Here is a 21,060-nt window from a genome sequence, read left to right as displayed (position 1 = left end):
AATAAATTACATTTAGGAGATCTTTATCTTAATCGAATGGAACCATTACATTTTTTAGTGCAATGTTTATGTTAATTATCGACAGAATTACTCCCACTAGGAGAGCAAAATCTAATCAAACTTTTGGCGACAATGTTATAAATATAAATATAAAAATATAACAATTTTCAGAACCAAAAGAATACAACATTAATTATTTGTTGATACTTTGCGCAGCTTTGGGGATATTTGTGATTCACTAGTAACAACACCTAAGTGACCGCCAAAAAGTCTATTTCGCGTATATATGAAATCATATTCTTGGGTCTTAAATCGCTCGGTCTAATGAGATCCAAGCAAATCAGCATATAGTGCAAATAATTTAATTTTAATGGGTCAGTCCAAAATAAGGCGATATTTACCAGTTTTTTACACGTAAACACCGCTCATTTTACATACTTATGTATGTTTATATATGGTTGTACTTCGTATAACTTCGTTTTTGGTGCTATTCGCTCAACTGTAAGAATATAGCTTCGTATTTTAGGGGTTTTTGGGTGGGCGGGATATCTAGAAAAGTGTTAGTCATGCCGAAAAATTCAAAACTGAATTTGTCTTTCCCGCATGGTTGCTGACTTCGCTAAATGGTCTCCAAAAGTGGAGACATTGCTTAAGCTCTGGAAAAAAATGATTTAAAATTGCCGCCTTTCCAGCATTATACATTTATTCCCGTTACTCGTAGAGTAAAAGGATATACTAGGTTTGTCGGAAAGTATGTAACATGTAGAAGAAAGCGTTTCCGACCCTATAAAGTATATATATTCTTGATCATAATCACATCCGAGTCGATGAAATCTCCGCGCTCATACGGACGGACAAAGACAGACTTGATTTGTAGAAAAAAATATTAAAGACTATTATTATGCTTTGTTATTAACGGGGGGAATCCCCAAGAAATTTGAAAATTGGGACGGTGTCTTCACTAAACTCAGAGTGTGTCTCGGCTATGCCAGAACGGTGAATTCGCTAACTGCCGATAGTTGTTATCGGCACAGCTGTTTCTCCCGATAGACAACCTGGACAACTGGCATCTGCTGATATCGATTGCCGGCTACAAAATATAAACAATCTTTGATTTTAATTTATTTTTTATTTGTTATTTACATGCGTATCGAGTAGGCATATTCTGATACGTCACTTTGACATTCCCGTGTTCTGTTATGTCATTTCCATTGTATAGAAATACAATCCAAGGGGCTCTCAACACGGAAGCAACTGCCAAGACACAAGAAAACATATTCGAAATCAAATAACTCGTTAAATAAGTTAACTAATTGCTAGGCATGTCTCTCTTTCCCGCCTATGGCGGTGGCCAGTCCTCGGAGGCTGTGGGTGCGACAGAGACCGAGGAGGAGGAGGTGGCAACAACAAGCGCGGATTGGCAAAATAACGACAGCTACCACAGGAAACCCACAACCGATGGGGCTTTAGCCGCTGAGGAACCAAATCCGGACACCTTCACTTCCAGCGACGACTCCTCCACCGCCGAGGAGGATGAGGTTGTGGTTGAGGCAGTGCCCAAGGCGGAGGAGCTGCCCAAGGCCAAGCCACTCGAGTTCGATGGCAAAGATGAGTTCTATGTGGACAAGAAGAGCAACTCGTCCCTCTTGAACATTTCCACACTGGCCAAACCAGCGCGACCACGCTACAAAATTTGGATGGGACGTCTCCGGGATCGGCAGTGTGATCCACGCTCTACGGAGGATCGCTCCAAGCTATCCTCATCCTCGAAGAACAGTCGCTACACCAGGAAAGCCCTGGACATCGAAGGGCTCGCCCATGAGCCAATTCTCAGGCTGCAGGAGCAGCTCATCCAGACCAAGGCGCTCGTCCAGCGGGAACCACAGGTGCTGGACCACTGGCTGCACCTGCAGCGCCTCATCAATCTCAATGTGTACAAGGCCAACCGGCTGGCGGTGGCGGAGGAAGAACTCCGCACCCTGGAAACTGCCCTGGAGCACCATCCCTCCAATGAGCGGATCCTGCGGCTCTATACGGACATAGCCAACGCCACTTACCCGGCCAGCAAGGTAATCCTTCACCACATCTATGGTTCTTTTGGGAACATATGTACATTAGACTGGGTCGGTTTGTATGGACGAAAAAAAGGAAGGGAACACAATCTAGGGAAAGAACGTTAACCCTCTGAATTCGCAAATGAATATTTCGTTTTATGGGAAAAATTCTTAAGTACCCATTGCATATGGTCAATTAAAACCGATACAAATAATTTCCAAATTAACTAAGTTTTCAAAATCACGTTTGACCCTAATTTTTGTGAAATAATTTTAAGTATCAATTCAATACTAATCTTTTAATCTTGGAGAGATAAAATACTTTTTTAATATATTAAAGGCTTCTATGATATTTTTCCCAATTATTTAAGCAAAATCAAAAACCTAAATTATCATTTTAGGATCGTAACAATCTTACTAAATGAATATCCTTGAAGGGGGCTATTAAATTTCCAGTCAAGACAGCAAAGAACACATTTCCAACCCTATAATTTTAAAAACAGCAAAAGCAAATGGTATTTGTAATGTAGTCAAGCATCAAAAAGCTAGTTTTTTATCCATTTTTTTTCTGCTTTTATCTTTGCATTTCAAGCACTGCAAAAAATATTAGAAATTAAATCATAGCTTCGCTAGTTTTGCTTATATTTTCCTTTGCTCAGGGTTATAATAGCTGCCAAAGAAACTGTAGTAGGAAATAAATGCAAATATTACAAATTGGTTTAATTATATTTTATGAAAATATTTTCAGTAAAAAGATTTTTGAATTTAGCTTGTTTATAAATCCGTTTGTCGAACCATTTTTATTATTAAAGCGCTTCGATAGGATAATAGTTTAGATGACAGTATATTTAGGATAGATTGAAAATTTGATCTAAACAATATAAAGATTTAGATATTAGGAATATTTTGTAAAGGTTGAATTTAGATCAGAAACTTTTTATAAAATACTTAATAATATTTCCAAATAACTTAGGTGGCTGCGCGCTTTGAGAAAATGCTGGAGAAGAACCCATTCGAGTATACCCTTTGGACATCCCTAATCATGGTCACCCAAGGCAACATGGCGCGTTGCACTGTGCCGGCTGTGCTGCGGATCTACGAGACAAGCATGCGCAGGATGCATGTGGGACACACCGATGAGATCAGCCGTAAATTCGCCACCGTGGACACGGATCGCATAATGCTGAAGCTGTTCCACAACTGTGTGCTATTCCTGCGCCAATCGGGAAACATGAACAAGATGTTTGCCCTGCTCCGTTTGACAATGGAGTTGAATTTCCCGGGACTGACTGTGGACTGCTTGGAGGCTTGTACCGCGAATGAAAAATCGCTGATTGAATTCGAGGAGATAGTGCTGCATTCGGGAATGCCGATGCCGGAGATCTGGACGCGAGTGGAGCGCCTTCGACAGGCCTACTGCTATCTGCCCTATCCGCAATTGGTCCCATCGGCAAAGGATCAGGTGGAAAGGGGACTGGATAGCCAACGATGCATCTACAGCGACGACGTTGTGCCATATGCACATGCCCTTAAGTCGCCGGAAAATCGCTTGCACCTGCTACTCCTAATTGTTCAGCACACGAAGATGCCGCTCGTTCGCAGCTCCTGCCTGGCTGCCAAACTAAATCCGTGCATTGACGAGTTTGGCGAGTCCGAGGCCATCGAGATGCTGTTCGCTGGCTTGGCGGATAGACACTCCTATGTTTTGCCTTCAGCCAGAAATGTTGGCTTCCATGCAGCCTTAATAAACTTGGCCAAGGAGATGAGCGTAACGCCCAGCTTCATGCCGCACTTTATGGGCCACGAACTATATGCGGTCACCGTCAGCGGACTGTTGCTTAAGTGCAGCGAAGCCTTCAGCACTGAGGAGAGCAAGCGTCGGGTGTTCCTGCTCTTGTGGTTGAGATTCCAGCGACTCCTTGTGGTGCTGAACAAACTGATGGGCAAACTGACCAAGGCCTATATGAAAGTGACACGCGATCGGATTCGCAACCAGATGCGTTTGCTGGAGAACCGTCGGGTCTTACGTTTCTACACGGAGTTGGCCATGTGCGAGTTCGAGGGCCTAGAGCAGGGCGAAGATGATAGCCGGGTCTTCGACATATTTCGCAAGATCATCGCCGCCGAATCGGAGACAGGCAGCCAGTTCGCTTGTCCGGACTTGATGCATGCCTATTTGGTGTGTGCAGAGATGCTTATACAACGCTCTCGAAGGGATGAGGCAATCCATGTGCTCAGCTGTCTGTCTACGGGCCAATACGCCGGTACAGGCACAACGAATGCGGCGTTACCTGGTATTAGGGCATGCCTGGAGAGAGGACTGGAGTTGCTGAAGGAGGAGGTGAAAGCCCTCGACACACTGCCAGCTGAGATGCCCTTGGAAGAGTACTTCCTGCCCAACAAACTGCTCATCCTGTTGCGCGCTAGCTGTTTGCTTGGGATGCTGGACTATCGCTACTTGGAGGTGGAAAATATGTTTGATGAGTTGCTGCAGGATCAACTTGGCCCGGAGGCCGCAAAGGTCAGCGAGCGGCGACGTTTTCTCCGCGAGCAGGTCATGGAAATAAAGATCCTGCAGCTGCAGTTGCCTATCCCCCCACCTGGCGAGCTGGAGAAAGTGTACCATGAGAAGAGAAGGACCAACCGCCTGACGCTTGGGAACGTGCTGCTGGTTCAGTTGGTGGATCGCGGACTCGATGAGTTCCCGCGCAATATGATGATGCTCCAGACTTGGGCCGGATTTCATACGATGATGTGGCACAAGCAGCGCGCCCGCATTATCCGCACTAACGCTGGCATTGTCTCACTGCTGCACTTGGTCATTACCGCCAATAGTCGCTTTGCGAGCACAGGAGACGAGGATCCACTCATGGCCGCCAGAGAGCCCTTCATACAGGCGGCGGTGCGCAATCGTTTGCTCAGCATGTTTGAAACTTTTCTCTCGACCAACAAAAACCGCTCGGAGATCGAGGCGGAGCAGTATCGCGTTCTGCGCAGGAACTCGATCTACTGGCGTCTGTACCTGAAGTGCCTTTCCGATACGAGGACCAGCTTCGAGCGCAGCAAGATGGTTCTGCTGATGGCCATTGACGAGTGTCCCTGGGACAAGGCTCTGTTGATGGAGGGCGGCACTGTTTTGCCGAATGAACTGCCGTTCCTGCAGGACCTCATGACTGAAAAGGAGATACGCATGTACGCTCTGCCCGAAGAGCTGGACATCTTGCGCAACTAGCAACCGGACTGTTTTTAGAATTCTTACTGTCTATATATATAATTTGTTTACCCATCCTAGTCTAATTGAACTAGTGTTATTAAATTTGATACGCTGAAAAACAATGAACAGACAACATTTAAACATATTTCTTATTTAGACCTCGGCAATGGCTTATCAATATTGGCCTACCATCAGACTTGTATTGAGCGATTAAATGGCTGAGACTGAAAAATTCGAAATTCGGGTAAACATTTGGTTATGCTAAAAAAATTCCACTACTTTATCACTCGCAGCTTCGCGGGGGAATCAGTCGAGTAGTCTCATATCGAGGGCCGAGATTGGCTCGACTCCACCTTCTTGCCGCCGTCGAGCGACGCATTTTGTTGTGTTTATTATTTTGATTGTGTTATCGCGAGATAAACCGAAGAAAGCGACGAGATACACACCTGAGGTGGCGATTGTAGCACCGATTGTAGGTGTATCTTTTATTTGTAAGCTTTTCTTGTTAAATTCCAACAACTAAATTCCCTTATAATGCAACGGATATTTGTACCCCACTGGCTTCACTTACTCCTGCTGGCGACCACTGTTTTATACTATCATTGTAATATGTATTTTAATTTTTTTTATTATAAAATTTCGTTCTTTACAAATAATTAACAGTTTTTTTTTAACGTTTAATGTATTTTAATATTGTAAAAGGCTTAATTTATAAGTTAGAAATTTATAATTATAATTTAAAAATTATATAAGAAATTTTTTTTTATTCCATAGAATATTTCCTGTTCAGTGTTTTGAGTTGTGTACAGTTAAAATGAAATTCCCAATATTTTTTTGGTTTTACGTTACTGAAAACTGTTGAGTAATGTTTTTACTTTAAAAAAAATATGAAAAAAACCTAAATACATATATGCATAAAGTTTTATAGTAATTAATAGATTTTTTTAAATTTAATATTATAAAAGGCTTAATTTATAAGTAAGAAAGTTTAAATTTAAAAATGATATAAGAAATGTTACTTTTTTTTCCATAGAACATTTTCTATTAAGTGTTTTGAGTTGTGTACAGTTAAAATGAAATCCCCTAATTTTTTTTATGTTTTAGGTTACTGAAAATTAATGAGTAACTGTTTTTACTTAAAAAAAAATGAAAAAAACCTTAAAATATGCATAACGTTTTATAGTAAGTTTAAAACTGAGCATTGAATGTTTTATGTACAAGTTCTTTAATTAAATTACCAAAATGTTGGTAAACATGTTTCAAACAGGGCTATTTTTATGCGAGACCTGTTTTTGTGACCGCTACTGTGCGCGAGGGGCGTGAGTGCGAGCGAGATGGCTGTCGACCTATCGCTCTTCTCGAATATTGCGTATGCGCCCCGTCTGCCCGGCCACTTTGGACTCCTTGTGCGTTACTGTTGCTCCTCGGAAAAGCGTTGGTGGCGGCTAAGGATGATGGAAATGGGGGTGAAAAGCTCCGCTCGCCGAAACGCATCTAAAAAGCTGTCTGAGCGAGCGTCCTGGCTGCCGTCCGTCCGTCCGCCCATCCGTCCAACCGACCGACGTCTTGGGCACCGAGCCCCATCGGTGGCAGTCGGTCGGCATCTGTCCAAGTCCCACGACGCGTCGTCGCTCCGCATCGGCCGTTGCTGCAGTGGAAGCGGCCCATTCTGGCCCAGTGGCGCCTCCGTAGTCCCTAGTCTTATGGCGGCGGAGTCTGAGTCTCCGCCAGCTAGCGAGGTTTCCCAGGCGATCCAGCCCGTTTCCAGTTCCTAGGTTAGTGAGTAGAGCTCGGAACTTATCGGGCCGGCGATATATGCACATACATATATCCCTATAGAGAGTGTTTTCGTTTCGATGGCGAGTGTTGTTTTTTTGAGAGTGCCCCCCCTTAATTATGCGAGTGTGAGTGCTTCCATGGCTGTGTGTGTGTGTGTGTGTGTGTGTGCTTAGGTGCCTGTGTGGTGGTGTAGAGAGGCAGCTAGAAGAAGCAGCATTGTGTAAGACGCCAGCGTCAAGTTCATAGACTAAACAGCGACACGCTGTCGCGCCTCTGCCCCAAGAAAAAGCTTCCCGAGAGAGGAGAGCCAAGTCTCTCTCTCTCGGCGGTGCACTGACAGAAAATGCGGAAAGACCGGTTTTCCCAACACTCGATGTATTAAAATAACTTATTTTGATGTATCTGTAGGCGCTTAATAGGTGTCATAAAGTATGCTATGAATAGTGAAACAATTTTTCTTTGTAAGGTATAGCACACTTTTAGAGGTCCTTATAATGGCTTTAAACCGTTTTGGTATTTCTGTGATGAATTCCTAGGTTTGAAAGGTTATTGGATGGTTGTACAAAGCTTAACACCGTTTTTCTTAAGACTAAAATATAAAATATTACTAATTTTAGACAACTTTATTTATAAATTGTAATTGTAACAAAGAATTAACCCTTTCAGAACACCATTTGTTTTCAATTTTGTTCACCCTAATGCTTAGATAGACCGATCTATCTATCTGTATTTCACCATTTAATGTCTAAAGATTTATATTCCTATGTTATTCAAAAGCCTATATTTTAGGACACATTACAATTTCGGTACAAAGAAAAACATAGCTCTCTGGGAAGAAAGTAAAACTTCTCTTTGAAAATTTATTAGTGATATAATTTTCTTGAAAACATTGTCGTTTCAACAATATCTTTCTTAATTTTGATGTATTACTTATAAATGGTGCGCAGAAGCATGCTATAATATATTTTTAATGTAAAAGAAATAGGTATATTTTCCGTAGTCTACTTTTAGGCGCTGTTAAGGTTTTTTAATGTCTAGGTTTGTTTTATATATACTTATAAATGGTGCGTAGAAACATGCTATAATATATTTTGAAAGTAAAAAAAATACGTCTATTTTAGGCGCTGTTTGTTAAGGTTTTAAGTGTCTAGGAATGTTTTATATGTACTTATAAATGGTGCGTATAAGCATGCTATAATATATTTTGAACGCAAAAGAAATATATATATTTTCCATAGTCTACTTTTAGGCGCTGTTAGTTAAGATTTTAAGTCTCTAGAGATGTTATTTTTCCAAAATCTACGTTTTCAGTCAAATTTTCTGTGTGAAAATGCTTTGGACCCCTTTTTCGCTCAGTGCACCGAGTGAGCATGAACTCGCCGAGGGTTTCCCGGCCGGAAACCTTAGTCAAGGTCTCGCCAGCTTTCCGTCGCAGGTTGTTGCTGCCCTCTCGCTCGCTCTGCTCCCGCATTGCTGCTCGGGCCATTGCCATCTCTGTCGCTCCCCCGCAAGCTTTCATACGCGGGCAGCTTTTCGGGCAGCTGATTCGCCGCTCGGCTCTCCGCTGCCGGGGCTCTGCCGCAGCTGCTACGCTGGTCTGGCTGATTAGTTTAGTTTGTGATTTCAATATATGTAATTAATTTTTGTTTCTGTAGCGGTTCGGACGGACGCTTCGCGACGTTCGCTTGGCCCGCCGCTCGGTTCGCTTGGTCGCAGTTTTGCTGTTTCGCAGTTCCGCCATTTGCCATTTGCCGTTTGCCGTTTGCCGTTTCTTATTTATTATTGTTTTTTTTTCTTCATTTTCACTCGAATCGGTGTGTGTTTTTTCTGACCGTGTACGTGTGAGCGATTGTCCAAGTGCCAGTGCGAGCGGTCTCCCTCTCTCGGCTTGCCTTTTTCGCTGCTAAAATGCAAAGAACACGCTCGAGAAACGTAAATGGCGCCGCGCTAACGAATGGAATTGGAATATCAAACAGTGCCCCCCAAAGGCCCATATAAAAAAATAAAATTAAAATAAAAATAAAAACACATTAGATAAAACATCGAGAAGAAGAAAAAAATACGACAAACAACAAACAAACTTCGTATTGCCCCTGCGCTTTTTTTTCGGGTGTGTGTTTTGTGCCAGTGCTTGTGCTTTTGTGTAAAAAAAAGTTTGAAGCAACAAACTAAAAACGCGGTCGAGAAGAATTATTATAAGAGAAGGTAGATTGACGCTGACCTTAAATCATACCATATAGTATAACATAAAATTTCCGGATTCGATTATTGGGGAGCCGGTCATTTGGGGGGAACTTAAGTGATTTGTTTTAAAAACGATGGTGCATTAGAATTCCAATATTTGAGAATTATAATATTTTAAAGCTGTGTTGTAGCATTGGTTTGTTGTTCTAGTGCCACACATCCTATAGAAACAAAGTTGAAGTATTAAAATACTGCTGTATTGTTAAACTAGTCTCGGTGAATTTAGTGTTCCGTATTTGTTTATTTGACTTCCGACGTTAAAGTTTCAGACTACCAATATTTATGCACTGATGTTATAAAGTTGGTATATTGGCTTTATAAGTTTGGGGTATTGGATTGGGTATTACCACCATTATTAGGTGGTAAACCGTTGTAAGGTTTTTGGTGCTCAGACTGAGGAATTTTTTTGTTGATGATGGCGTATTATTAAACTTTAGTTTGTATTTTATGGTGCAGAAACCCCCTATATCTTTGTGCTGAAATCAGATTGGACTTTTGTTATAACGTTGGAATATTACCGATATAATAATCGTTGTTGGGTTCTTGATTAACTAAAGCTGGTGCTCAGACTTGAGGAATTTTTCTAGTTGATGATGGTGTATTATTAAACTACAGTTTTGTATGATATGGTGTAGAAAACCCCTATATCTTTGTGCTGAAATCAGATAGTTTCAGTCCACCAATATTTATGGACTTTTTGTTATAACGTTGGAATATTAGCTTTATCAGGTTTGGGGTATTGGTGTACCTAATGGTGGTGAATCGTTGATGGGTTCTTGATTAACTAAAGCTGGTGCTCAGACTTGAGGAATTTTTCTAGTTGATGATGGTGTATTATTAAACTACAGTTTTGTATGATATGGTGTAGAAAACCCCTATATCTTTGTGCTGAAATCAGATAGTTTCAGTCCACCAATATTTATGGACTTTTTGTTATAACGTTGGAATATTAGCTTTATCAGGTTTGGGGTATTGGTGTACCTAATGGTGGTGAATCGTTGATGGGTTCTTGATTAACCAAAGCTAGAGCTCAGACTTTAGGAATTTTTCTAGTTGATGATGGTGTATTATTAAACTACAGTTTTGTATGATATGGTGTAGAAAACCCCTATATCTTTGTGCTGAAATCAGATAGTTTCAGTCCACCAATATTTATGGACTTTTTGTTATAACGTTGGAATATTAGCTTTATCAGGTTTGGGGTATTGGTGTACCTAATGGTGGTGAATCGTTGATGGGTTCTTGATTAACCAAAGCTAGAGCTCAGACTTTAGGAATTTTTCTAGTTGATGATGGTGTATTATTAAACTACAGTTTTGTATGATATGGTGTAGAAAACCCCTATATCTTTGTGCTGAAATCAGCGGCGCGTGCGCGCATTTTTGCGCGATCGAAACCCGAGATCGTTTCATTTTTTGTTGACTTGGGAAAAGTTTCGATTTACGAAAAGCATTCCCACTGTCTGTGTTTGTCATCCTCCGAAAATCTGCTTAGCCAACATTAACGCTCGCCCAGCCACAAACACACACACACACATAGCTAAGCCAAAGCGACACAATCAATGAGGCAAGAAAAAAAAACAAATTAACATATTAATGAATTTCCAGTTTCTTTTTTCGGTTTATTTAATTTTTAATAAAAAAAAAAACAATCCAGAACGCGAGATTTGAGTGTATAGCCTGTGGAATACCCAAAGAATCGCCAGAGATAAACATAGATATAGCCAAATTTCAGATATGCGGCTTAATGGGCGTGCGGAGATCAACGGATTGCGATGACATAGATGATATACATAGGTACGGCGGGGGCACTTTATGACGGGGCCTTAACCTTCCTTGAACTCTCCGCGCACAGATCATAAAACAAAAAAAGCCATAGAACTCAGCTTTGGATGGATAATAACAATAAGTGTAAATATAAATAGCCCATCATGGCATCAGACATTTTTTGGCAACAATCTTTCGATGATTTACCAGTTCCGAGTTCCGATCAATAAAAATGTTTTTTCTGTTTTTCTGTTTTTTCTTTCCAATTTTTTTTGTTTTGTTGTTGGCCGCTTTGGTGCTGCTCTCAAGGTTTTCTGTGCTGTTGCCGATGATGATGATGATTTTCGTGTGTTTTATTTCTATTATTTTCTCTGTTACTTTTTGGTTTGTGTGTTTTGTTTCATGTTTGATAATTAATTTCTACGTCGCCTGCTGATGCTGGCAGTTCAATTGCGTCGAAAAAGAGAGCCTACTAAATTTAAATTTAGAAATTATAGAAATTATTATGATTATATTGGTTACTTTTTTTAAGGATTATAAAATATATATAAACAGGTTTTGCTCTACTTATTTGTTTTTAATTATCTCAGTGCATATAAAAACGATATCATTTGAGATGTCTGGTTATTTTTTGTGAGGACAATAAAATATTCTGGCAATTTGTTTAGCATTTTTTGTTTTATATTTTTACGAGTTCTTATATGTAAACATATTTATACATTTTTTATAATTTGTTTTCCTTGTCGCTTTCATGAAATTTTTGCTGACGTCGCGTCTAAGAGCGGTTGTTTAGCTGGGCGTCAAACGCCGAGCGCCGAGCGCCGAGCGTCGAGCGGGCCAAGCAAAAGCGGTAGAGTCGCCGAGAGAGGCGAAAAAGCTCGCCACGAAAATGTGGGCGACGGCGGGTTAAGCGGAGGCGCAAGACAGAGAGGGGTTAAGACGCTCGAAAGCTGTTGTGGGAAAAGGAAAGCCGATTTTGTACTGAAATTGATAACCTAACCTAGACAATAAACCTCCTCACCCCCCCCCCCCCCCCCCCCCCAAAAAAAAAAAAACAAAAAATTAAGTCCTCTTCTTGAGTGACTAGTGGAAAATTAAATGAATATTTAAATTCTAATTAAAAATGTCATATTTTCTGACAATCAAATACAATTTCTAGGAAGAAAAAGTGGCATTGGCCAAGTACCCATTGAAATGGAAGTGTGCTAAGTACTTTTCCTAAACTGAGAGTACATATTTCAAAAGCCATTGTAATAAATAATTAGACTCAAAAGCAAATATTGAATATTTGAAAAATTCCTCCTCCCTAACACACATATTTCTATTATTACATTTCAAATATCAATTGAAAATACATTGTAAGCGATCCGCCCATAAATTAAGGGCAATCAAATCAAGGCTATCGATAAATCGCATCTTAATTGGTGGCGAATTTAGCATGCCTGATTGGAAAGCATACGGCAGAGATAGCTTGACGCCATCTTAGGCTGCCATGCTAATAAAATCAATTTGGCTTAGATCACCTCCATTCGCAGCCGTTCACATGGCGTATGCGCAATATTTGTGGTCTTACATTACGCATACGCCCTGTGGCCATGGATTAAAGAAACACTTTATAAAAAATTAAGGCACTACCTGTGCTTACTGTGATATTTAATGATAACATTTTTTTTTAAATAGTGCCATAATATACTTTAACCTACCTCAAAGGTTAAATTAGTTTTATTTCCTACACAGATTAGAAATACAAATATAATCAGATGCAAAGCTCTACATTTCATTGTGAGAAATAAGTATTTACATTTTTTGTATTATTTTATTTGTCAGAGCTTTCTTTGCGTTTCTTCTCCACTTTGTGTATATTTTCCTAGTATTTATTGCCAGCTTTTACTTCCCTATAGTCTTGTTAGCAAACAAATAAAACGAGAAACTAATATGGTTCTGTGCTCTAATGGGTATAGTTTTTCTATAGTCTACGATTATATTACCCATGTTATGGAATGTTATGCAAAGTGCACTCGGAAATCTTTGTAGAACGTGCTCCAGCGGCCACGTTCTTCCCGCCCTCTTTTTCTCATTCTTCCCGCCCCGTTTCTTCTCCCCGAGCCAATCGCTCTTTCTTTAACGGCTGCTCTCACTTCTCAAGTGCTCAGCTATTTTTGGTTTTTGCGACAACTTTTTGCCAGCCACCACCTGATGTCGACGTCAGCTTTGGGCCAGGTCGAAACGGCAGCGTTTGTTTGTTATTTTATAAAGCCGCTTTTTCTGCGAGTAGAATTGTTCTGATATTTTCTAGACAATTCTTGGCTGATTAAGCTAATTTATTTTTAAATCAAAACATTTCAACTCAGATAATAACATTATACCTAAGTAGTTTTCATGGAATATTTTTTAAGTTATCGTTACAATACAGATAAAATATAAAATGAAAAACAGTTGTTCATAAAAATTCATAACTTAACTATAATTGATAAGAGTCATAGAAAAAAAGTGTAGAAGCAATCTGGTTTTTGTTCGATTTTTTCAATATTTCTGAACAAACTTAAAAAAATTCTTTGAAAAATTGTTTGAGACATACGTATTAAGGTCTTTATTAATTTCATTTTATGGTGTTGCTCAAGATATATTATTATGTATATTATATATTTTTTACAGAGTATCAATCTGATTTTGTAACTGGGAATCCCATTTTACTTTTAATGCCTACGCCCCTTTTCTTTTTCTAAAGTCTACTACTTCAAATCACACATTTCTAGTTAATATTTTCTGACGCGTTACTTTTCTTGCTTACAGAAAAAAAATTCAATAAATTCCATCCCTCGACGTACAAAGGTGGTTAGTATCTTAAAAAATTTGACTTCTCTAAATTCATACATTTAAAATATTTAGGGGCTCATATTTTCCCTTGTATTTTTTAAAGCCTGTTAACCACATACAATTTTTAAACAGATCGACTACAGATATAATGAGACCTTTAAGTTTATACTTACCATTTATAAGAAAGAAAGTTAAAAATTTGGATAAATTTTCTAGCTCTTTTTTTTATTTTTGCAGGGTAAAAACAGTTTTTTATTATTAAAAAACGTTAATTAATGTTCTTGTTTCTTAGTTCAAAAGAAACTTTTTCTTGTTAATCTAAAAGAAAAATGATTTAAGGAATATTTGAAGAAAAATAACTTAAGCCATGACTAAGAATATAAATTTGTTTAATTTATTCAATAATAAATAAAGTATTCTACATACTTACCTTTTAACTTCTTTCCCAAAAAAAAAATGTCAGCACTGTTCAATATAATTTGCTTCTTTATTGAAGTGTCAGAGCCGTCTATACATTTTGTGTAACCGCAAACCCTAGAAGTAGTGTCAAGTTCAAGCGAATGTATACAAACACAATCTGATACCTGAAAAACATACTTAGACCTACATATATTTTGTAGAAGTGATAAGCCAGGGGGAGAAGTGTCTCACACTCAATGCAGTTCATTCATTGTTATAATGAGAATTTTGCCAACATCAAAGGGGGGCTGCCAAGTCATATCGTTAATATTATTAAGTATTAGGTCCAGCAACCTCCAACCCAAAGTGATTTCATTGCCCACCACCAGTGGCGAAATGATCCTCTCTAATGATTTATTAGCAGGCATTTTTGCTTCTATGGTCTATTTATAAATGATTTCCATACAGACGTATACGTAATATTGCGTATACGCCCCGCGACTCAAGCCCAATCTAACGCGCGCTATTCGATGTAATTTTAACTATTGAAAATGTAAACAGACCGAAAGTGTTGAGGTGCTGGAGGGGGGGGGGGTGTATGGCTTTGGGGCGAAACGTCAAACGTCAAAGCAAATTATATAATTTATTTATTTTTTTAACGCTCAGCAGCTCTCTTTCTGGGTGTCATTTGCTTGGGGACTCTCTCGCTTTTTCCCCCGATTATCCCCTGAACATAGCCCCAAAGACCCTAAGTTCGTTGTCGTTGTCTGGCAAATAGCTTTTCGCCATTTCGGCTGCTCTCTTTTCTTTATCGGCTTTATTTTGACGGAGCACTTGAATTCATTTTCGTTTTATTCTTTTTCTCCTACGTCGCGTCGCTAAAAATGCAAAAAAAAAAAAAAAAAAAAAAATACAACAAAAATGTAAAAAGGCGGTGAGCAAAAATAAAAAGGTTTTTATATTACATTTTAATTTTTTGTTATTTTTGTGTGTGTGTGTGTGTGTGCTTTGTGCTTTTTTGCAATTACGACCCGCTGGCGGGTGATTGACCCAGGGCCCATTCGTCGGACCCCAGATCCAGATCCAGACCCATAACCAGATACATTTACAGATACAGATACGGCTCCAAAACCGGAGCCACTGTAGCTTTATGGCAGCCGGCTGGGTGGTTGGGTGGTTGTGTGGATGGGTGGCTCGGTGGTTCGGTGGGTGGTGCGTGTGTGCTTCGCACTTGTCAACCGCAGCACAAACAAACAACCCAGAAAATTGTTTGCAAAGATTTTTTGCGTACCGGCGATGTCCCTGAAAACTGAGACAAATAAACAGGCGAATACGGTAAAGTGCACTCAGAAAAAAAAGTCACGAATCTCAACCATTTTCAGGGTCAAAACATCGCCAAGCTTTGAAAATCTGATCTCGAGAACAAAACACAGCTTTCAAGAACAAATTTTCAAGGCACAAGATACTCGATTTCAGTACGATCTCAAATTAAGAACGAAATATTCTTAAATCTAGTCATATTTATAACTAAAGCAAGTACGATTTGTTTATAAAATAAGTCTCGTTTTTTAATATTTTGGGGCTTTACTTGAGAACTTTTCTGCTTGATCGGTTTTTAAATCTAATCTGTGCTCCATTTAAGAACTTTCCAATACGAATATTCTTAAAATTGTAAGCTAATATCGTTCTTAAAGCAAGACTGTTTGTATAGGAATATAGCAGATTGTTTTTTCTGAGTGTTTGGTGGTCCTTAAAAAAAATGGAAAAATAACAGCCAAGGAGTTAAGAAAATGGGAAAATATTATATTTTACCTAAAATTTATAAATACAAAACTTTTTTTTTAAACTCTATAACTTATTGCCATTAAATGTATATTACTGCTAAATTAAAAACATTAATTGGTTCGTTTTTTAAACCCAATTTCTAAGAACAATATATACCTATAAGAAATGGTGGCAAATCATTGTGTAACACTTCGATGGATTACTTTGTGATACAGCCTATTGAGTTTTCACTGTACTGCACCCACACACAGTAATACACCTAGCTCAGTGGGAACCCCCGTCTGTGCGTGTGCGTGTGCGTGTGTCTGTGTGTGCGCACACGCCCACCTACGTATACCCCAATGGCTCAGGATTCCCTTGTCCTTGCTCAACTCACGCACACACATGCAGGAACTTTCGCACTTATATTTATGCCTGCTTGTGTCCCTGGCTGTGTGAGCTTTTTGGGAAAAGACGGGGACACTCCTAAAGAAGTTTATCTTCTTATATGTATATTTGATTTGGACTGCCAAGCAACACTTGAGCTAAATGCGCACAAATAAATAAATATATCGTACACACACTAGGTGGGCGGAATTAAGGATGAAACTAGAGATAAAAGGTAGGGATAGAAACTAGCCAAGATGCCACTGAAAAGATATTTCAAAGGGGGCAGAATTAAAAAAAAAATGCATAAGAAAGGAAGGGTTTTCTATCACAAGATTGTAACTTTTCACAAAAGTTATAATAACAAGTTCATTTGCTCAATACTTTTAAATTGCCCAAAGAATATAGCAAGAACTATTATTATTTAGCTGTGAACATCTCTGAGTTTTTCGTTAAATACTTTAAATATTTTAATGTAAATGCAGGGAAACAACAATTAATTGGTCAGCTTAGATAATAAATAAAAAGCTATCGAAATATGTCGAATTGAGCTTAAGTAATGCAAGTGATATGTCAGTAATGGTACTTCAACTCGGGTTCAATAATTCCCTTAATTTGCAGCCCACAGAAACTCCCCTCCCCCCTCTCGTCCACAATGGTGGTGCTAACTTTTGGGTCGGCTTTAACCGGTTTATATTTTCACAAAAAAGCCACGAAAGCCAACGAGATAACAAAAAGTTAAAAACAATGCGAATTTAAGAAGCATTTAGCGGCAGCTGCAGAGCAACAAAGCAACAGGTGACGGCACAGAACACCGATCGACAATAATATTAACATTTTTGTATTTGTGCCCGCTCGCCAGTTAGTGGGAAATAAAAACTCAAATATATAAATTAAAGTATTCATTTAATTAGCGAAAAAACGAACGCAAAAGGGGGGCCAAAGAAAAAACTATAATATATTTAAATTCGAGCTATAAAAAATGCGAAGAACAATGATGAATGGAAAGACAAAGCGAAGTCTTAAAATACTAACTGTTTGGATTTAAAAAAAAAAAACTGTGATACAAATTTAAACCATTGAGGAGCTTGAATTTCTTAAGGTTCCCCTTTAAGCTTATTGCCTATAAGCCAGTATATTCCAATTCTTACTAAATATCGTTTTTTTTTTCTTTTCCCTTCTTTTAGCAACAACAAATGAACACTTGCTGGAAGATGAATGGCAGAGCAACAACACAAATTAAAGCTACAACAAGAAAGTGAAACAAAACAACAAAATACCTCCAGCTGTACAAATATTGATTGATATTGAACAACTTAAAAAGAGAAATAAACACACAATTATAAATAATCAAAATAATCCGAAAGCTAAAGCAAAGAGCAAACGGAAAATAAGAACTAAATAAAATGAAAATTATGTTCACTTCCCCAAAAAACCCGTCCAATTGAAAATAATACCAAAAGTGTTTTTGAAATTTTTGAATATTTGAACAAATACTAAGGAAAATACCGCTCAAATGCGAGAGTAAAACTATGAAAATATCGGAAAATACCAAGTGAACTGAATCAAACGCAAAACAAATACTGCAATTTGAAATACAGTGGCGAGCAAAATTGAGTGCATGTTCACGACGCATACTTTCGTCACCCACAAAATCATAATCACAGCAGAAAATCCAAAAGAGTTTTTTGTTTTATATTGATTATTTAATTCTTAATAAATTCTAAGCAAAAACAATGATGATACAGATGAATTCGAAGAAACTAAAAGTAGTAACGAAAAAACCCCGCATAAACTCAATTTTGCACGTTTCAAAAAGTTTTAATTATTAAAATAATATTAACATTTCGTCCAAAGACCTTTATATGATATGACTTCCTGTACGCGGTTTGGCATGCTTTCTACCAAATTTTCAATTATGTCTTTAGGAATACGACTCCATTCTGCTTCAACACGCTCCCAAAGGTTGGCCATGTTTGATGGAGCTGCTTCGTACTGCCCGAGCCGTCTTTTCACGATTGACCAAAGATTTTCAATGGGATTGAGGTCGGGACTTTGTGCTCGCCACTCCATCAATTTAAAATTTTGCTTTCCAATCCATTCCTTAACAATTTTCGGAGTGTGCTGCGGATCCCCATCTTGTTGAAAAACAATTTCTGTTTCGGGATAAGCACATTTTTCAATAAAATTGGTAAGATTGGTTTGAAAAATTTGTAGGTAGTCCTCTTTCCGCATAATACCGTCTATTAAGTGCAGAGGGCCAACATGCCACCGTGTGAAGCATCCCCAAACCATTATATTTCCACCACCATGTTTTACATTTTGTTTAACATGGTGTCTCTGTATTTTTTCTCCGGGTCTACGCCAGCAGTATTGTTTTCCGTCAGACTGAAAACGGTTAAATTTTGACTCGTCAGACCAAACAACACGTTTCCAATCGTCAAGAGTCCAACTTTTGTGTGGCCTTGCAAATTTCAATCGCGCTGTAACATTTCTATCGGATAATGCAGGTTTGTTTTTTTTTACACTTGAAATATATCCGATGTCTCGCAGTGCTCTTCTAGCAGTCCATTCGCTTACATTCTTGTTAATAGCCAAAAAAGCACCCTTTGGTGTTAGAAGCTTGTTCCTTCTCATCTTAGACATCATTAGTCGAGCATCTGACTCCTTCAATAGTTTTTTACGACCTGCGACTTGCGCTTTGGGAGTCACATTCCGTCTCTTTTGAACTGCGATTACCGCCGGTTGGCTTATACCAAGCCTCTTGGAAATTGCACGTGAAGTACAACCATTCTCGGTCAGGCTTACAACATTATTTTCAATTGCTTCAGATAATTTTCTCATTTTTATGCTCGAAAATTGTTTATAATTACAAGCAAGTTCAAAAACACTTTGCTTAGTCCGAAACACGTTTTAATCTGCGCTACGAACATCAAAAATAATACGAAAACAAATATAAAGGTGAATTCTGCAGATTTATGCTGATAAGAGAAGTAAGAAAGCGAAAATAGGTGAAAAAGTGCCAACGTGCAAAATTGAGTTTATGCGGGGTTTTTTCGTTTTTACTTTTAGTTTCTTCGAATTCATCTTTATCATCATTGTTTTTGATTATAAATTATTAAGAATTAATTAATCAAAATAAAACAAAAAACTCTTTTGGATTTTCTGGTGTGATTATGATTTTGTGGGTGACGAAAGTTTGCGTCGTGAACATGCACTCAATTTTGCTCGCCACTGTATATACTGTTATTATTTTTTTTTTCGTTTTTTTTCCTCTTGCTAAGTAAAGTACAAAGAATCACAAAGAAATAGAAAAAAATAACGGCAAAGATAACAAAGCAAATTGCAACTGCAGGACAGCAACAACAACAAACCGCATGGATGCAAAACAAAGTAATGCAAAATAAATAATTCGCCAATACCAACGCACAGCAGAGAGAGTAAGAGCGAGACGGATAAATAAACAAACCGCGTCGACGAGTGCGAGAGAGAGAGCGAGCGAAAAGCTTCATGCAGAAAAACAAGAAACAGCGCAAAACATGTAAGTGAAATTGATTTTTTTCTTGCCTCCCACCACCCTCTCCTTTTATTTGATTGTTAGTATTGTTGTTATTGTTATGGCCAGCATTAGACGTACATGAATATTTCATGATTGATTTATGAGGGCCCAGAGAAAGCTTACGGTATCTCAGTGCTGCAATCACGCAGGTGGCAACCCTTAAAAAGTGGTAATAGTCTCATATTCATAAAAGGTAATCCTTGGCAGAAACTCCTTGGGGTTCGTTAATCATTATGATTACGGTATGTTGCAATCAAGGTACATAGTTATGATAATCTCAATTATTAAGCTACGGTACTTTATGATCATGAGGGTGACAACCCTGAAAGTGTTGATATAACCTCACTTTCCAAGTAAAAACTATAAACAAAAAAGAGATTTATATTTTAAAACTTTCATAGAAGCTTCGTACATATACAATTATTAATTTAATAAGCCTGCTAAATAATAGCGGTTGAATTTTGTTTAGAAGTATACATACACAAAGTAATCCTTTGGAGAAACTCCTTGGGATTCGTTAATAATTATGATTACGGTATATTGCAATCAAGGTACATAGTTATGATAGTCTCAATGATTACGCTACGGTACTTTATGATCATGAGGGTGACAACCCTGCAACTGTTGATGTAACCTCACTTTAAAAAAATATATAAACATTAGTTTATTTCTTAAATAGGTCTGCTAAATAAAAGCGGTTGAATTTTGATTAGAAGTATACATACACAATGGTAATCCTTTGCAGAAACTCCTTGGGGTTCGATAATCTTTAGGATTGCGATATATTGCAGTCAAGGTACAGAGTTATGATAGTCTCAATGATTAAGCTACGGTACTTTATGATCATGAGGGTGACAACCCTGAAAATGTTGATATAACCTCACTTTTTAGAAAAAACTATAAACATAAAAGAGATTTATAATGTAAAACTTTTATAAGGCTTCGTACCTATGTGTATATTAGCTTATCAATTAAATAGTCTGCTAAGTAATAGCGGTTAAATTTGGTTTAGAAGTTAACATTCTTACTTGTGTATATGTGTGTGCAAATGTAAAAAACCTAATTTTTTTGTCAAAG

At 38.4% G+C, this 21,060-nt stretch overlaps 2 protein-coding genes across 3 annotated transcripts in view; both read left to right on the top strand.

The window, feature by feature from the left end:
* The first annotated feature begins 1,079 nt into the window (after positions 1–1,079).
* On the top strand, positions 1,080–5,395 carry LOC119557667. Its single transcript, XM_037870531.1, has 2 exons — positions 1,080–2,069; positions 3,028–5,395. Exons 1-2 carry the CDS (start codon positions 1,323–1,325, stop codon positions 5,284–5,286), a joined length of 3,006 nt encoding a protein of 1,001 aa, XP_037726459.1. The 5' UTR covers positions 1,080–1,322; the 3' UTR covers positions 5,287–5,395.
* A 1,509-nt stretch (positions 5,396–6,904) lies between these two features.
* Positions 6,905–21,060, top strand: part of LOC119558317 — a 30,206-nt gene continuing 16,050 nt past the window's right edge. The window contains exons 1-2 of one of the 2 annotated variants that reach the window (XM_037871729.1): positions 6,905–7,043; positions 17,612–19,965. The gene's annotated coding sequence lies outside the window, so the exon portion shown is untranslated. Of the gene's footprint in view, positions 7,044–8,691; positions 9,253–17,611; positions 19,966–21,060 lie in introns of those variants that run through there. The other variant, XM_037871728.1, reaches the window with a different exon arrangement.

Source organism: Drosophila subpulchrella, chromosome X, assembly GCF_014743375.2.
Source record: "Drosophila subpulchrella strain 33 F10 #4 breed RU33 chromosome X, RU_Dsub_v1.1 Primary Assembly, whole genome shotgun sequence".
In the NCBI taxonomy this organism is placed as follows: Eukaryota; Metazoa; Arthropoda; class Insecta; order Diptera; family Drosophilidae; genus Drosophila; species Drosophila subpulchrella.
Note: the sequence above shows the minus strand (reverse complement) of the source record. Positions and strands in the feature narration are given on the sequence as shown.

Excerpts from the sequence above, each read along its gene's own strand:
- LOC119557667 (XM_037870531.1), top strand. The coding sequence starts at position 1,323 with ATGTCTCTCTTTCCCGCCTATGGCGGTGGCCAGTCCTCGGAGGCTGTG. Across the intron at positions 2,070-3,027 it reads CCACTTACCCGGCCAGCAAG|GTGGCTGCGCGCTTTGAGAA; the intron begins GTAATCCTTCAC and ends CAAATAACTTAG.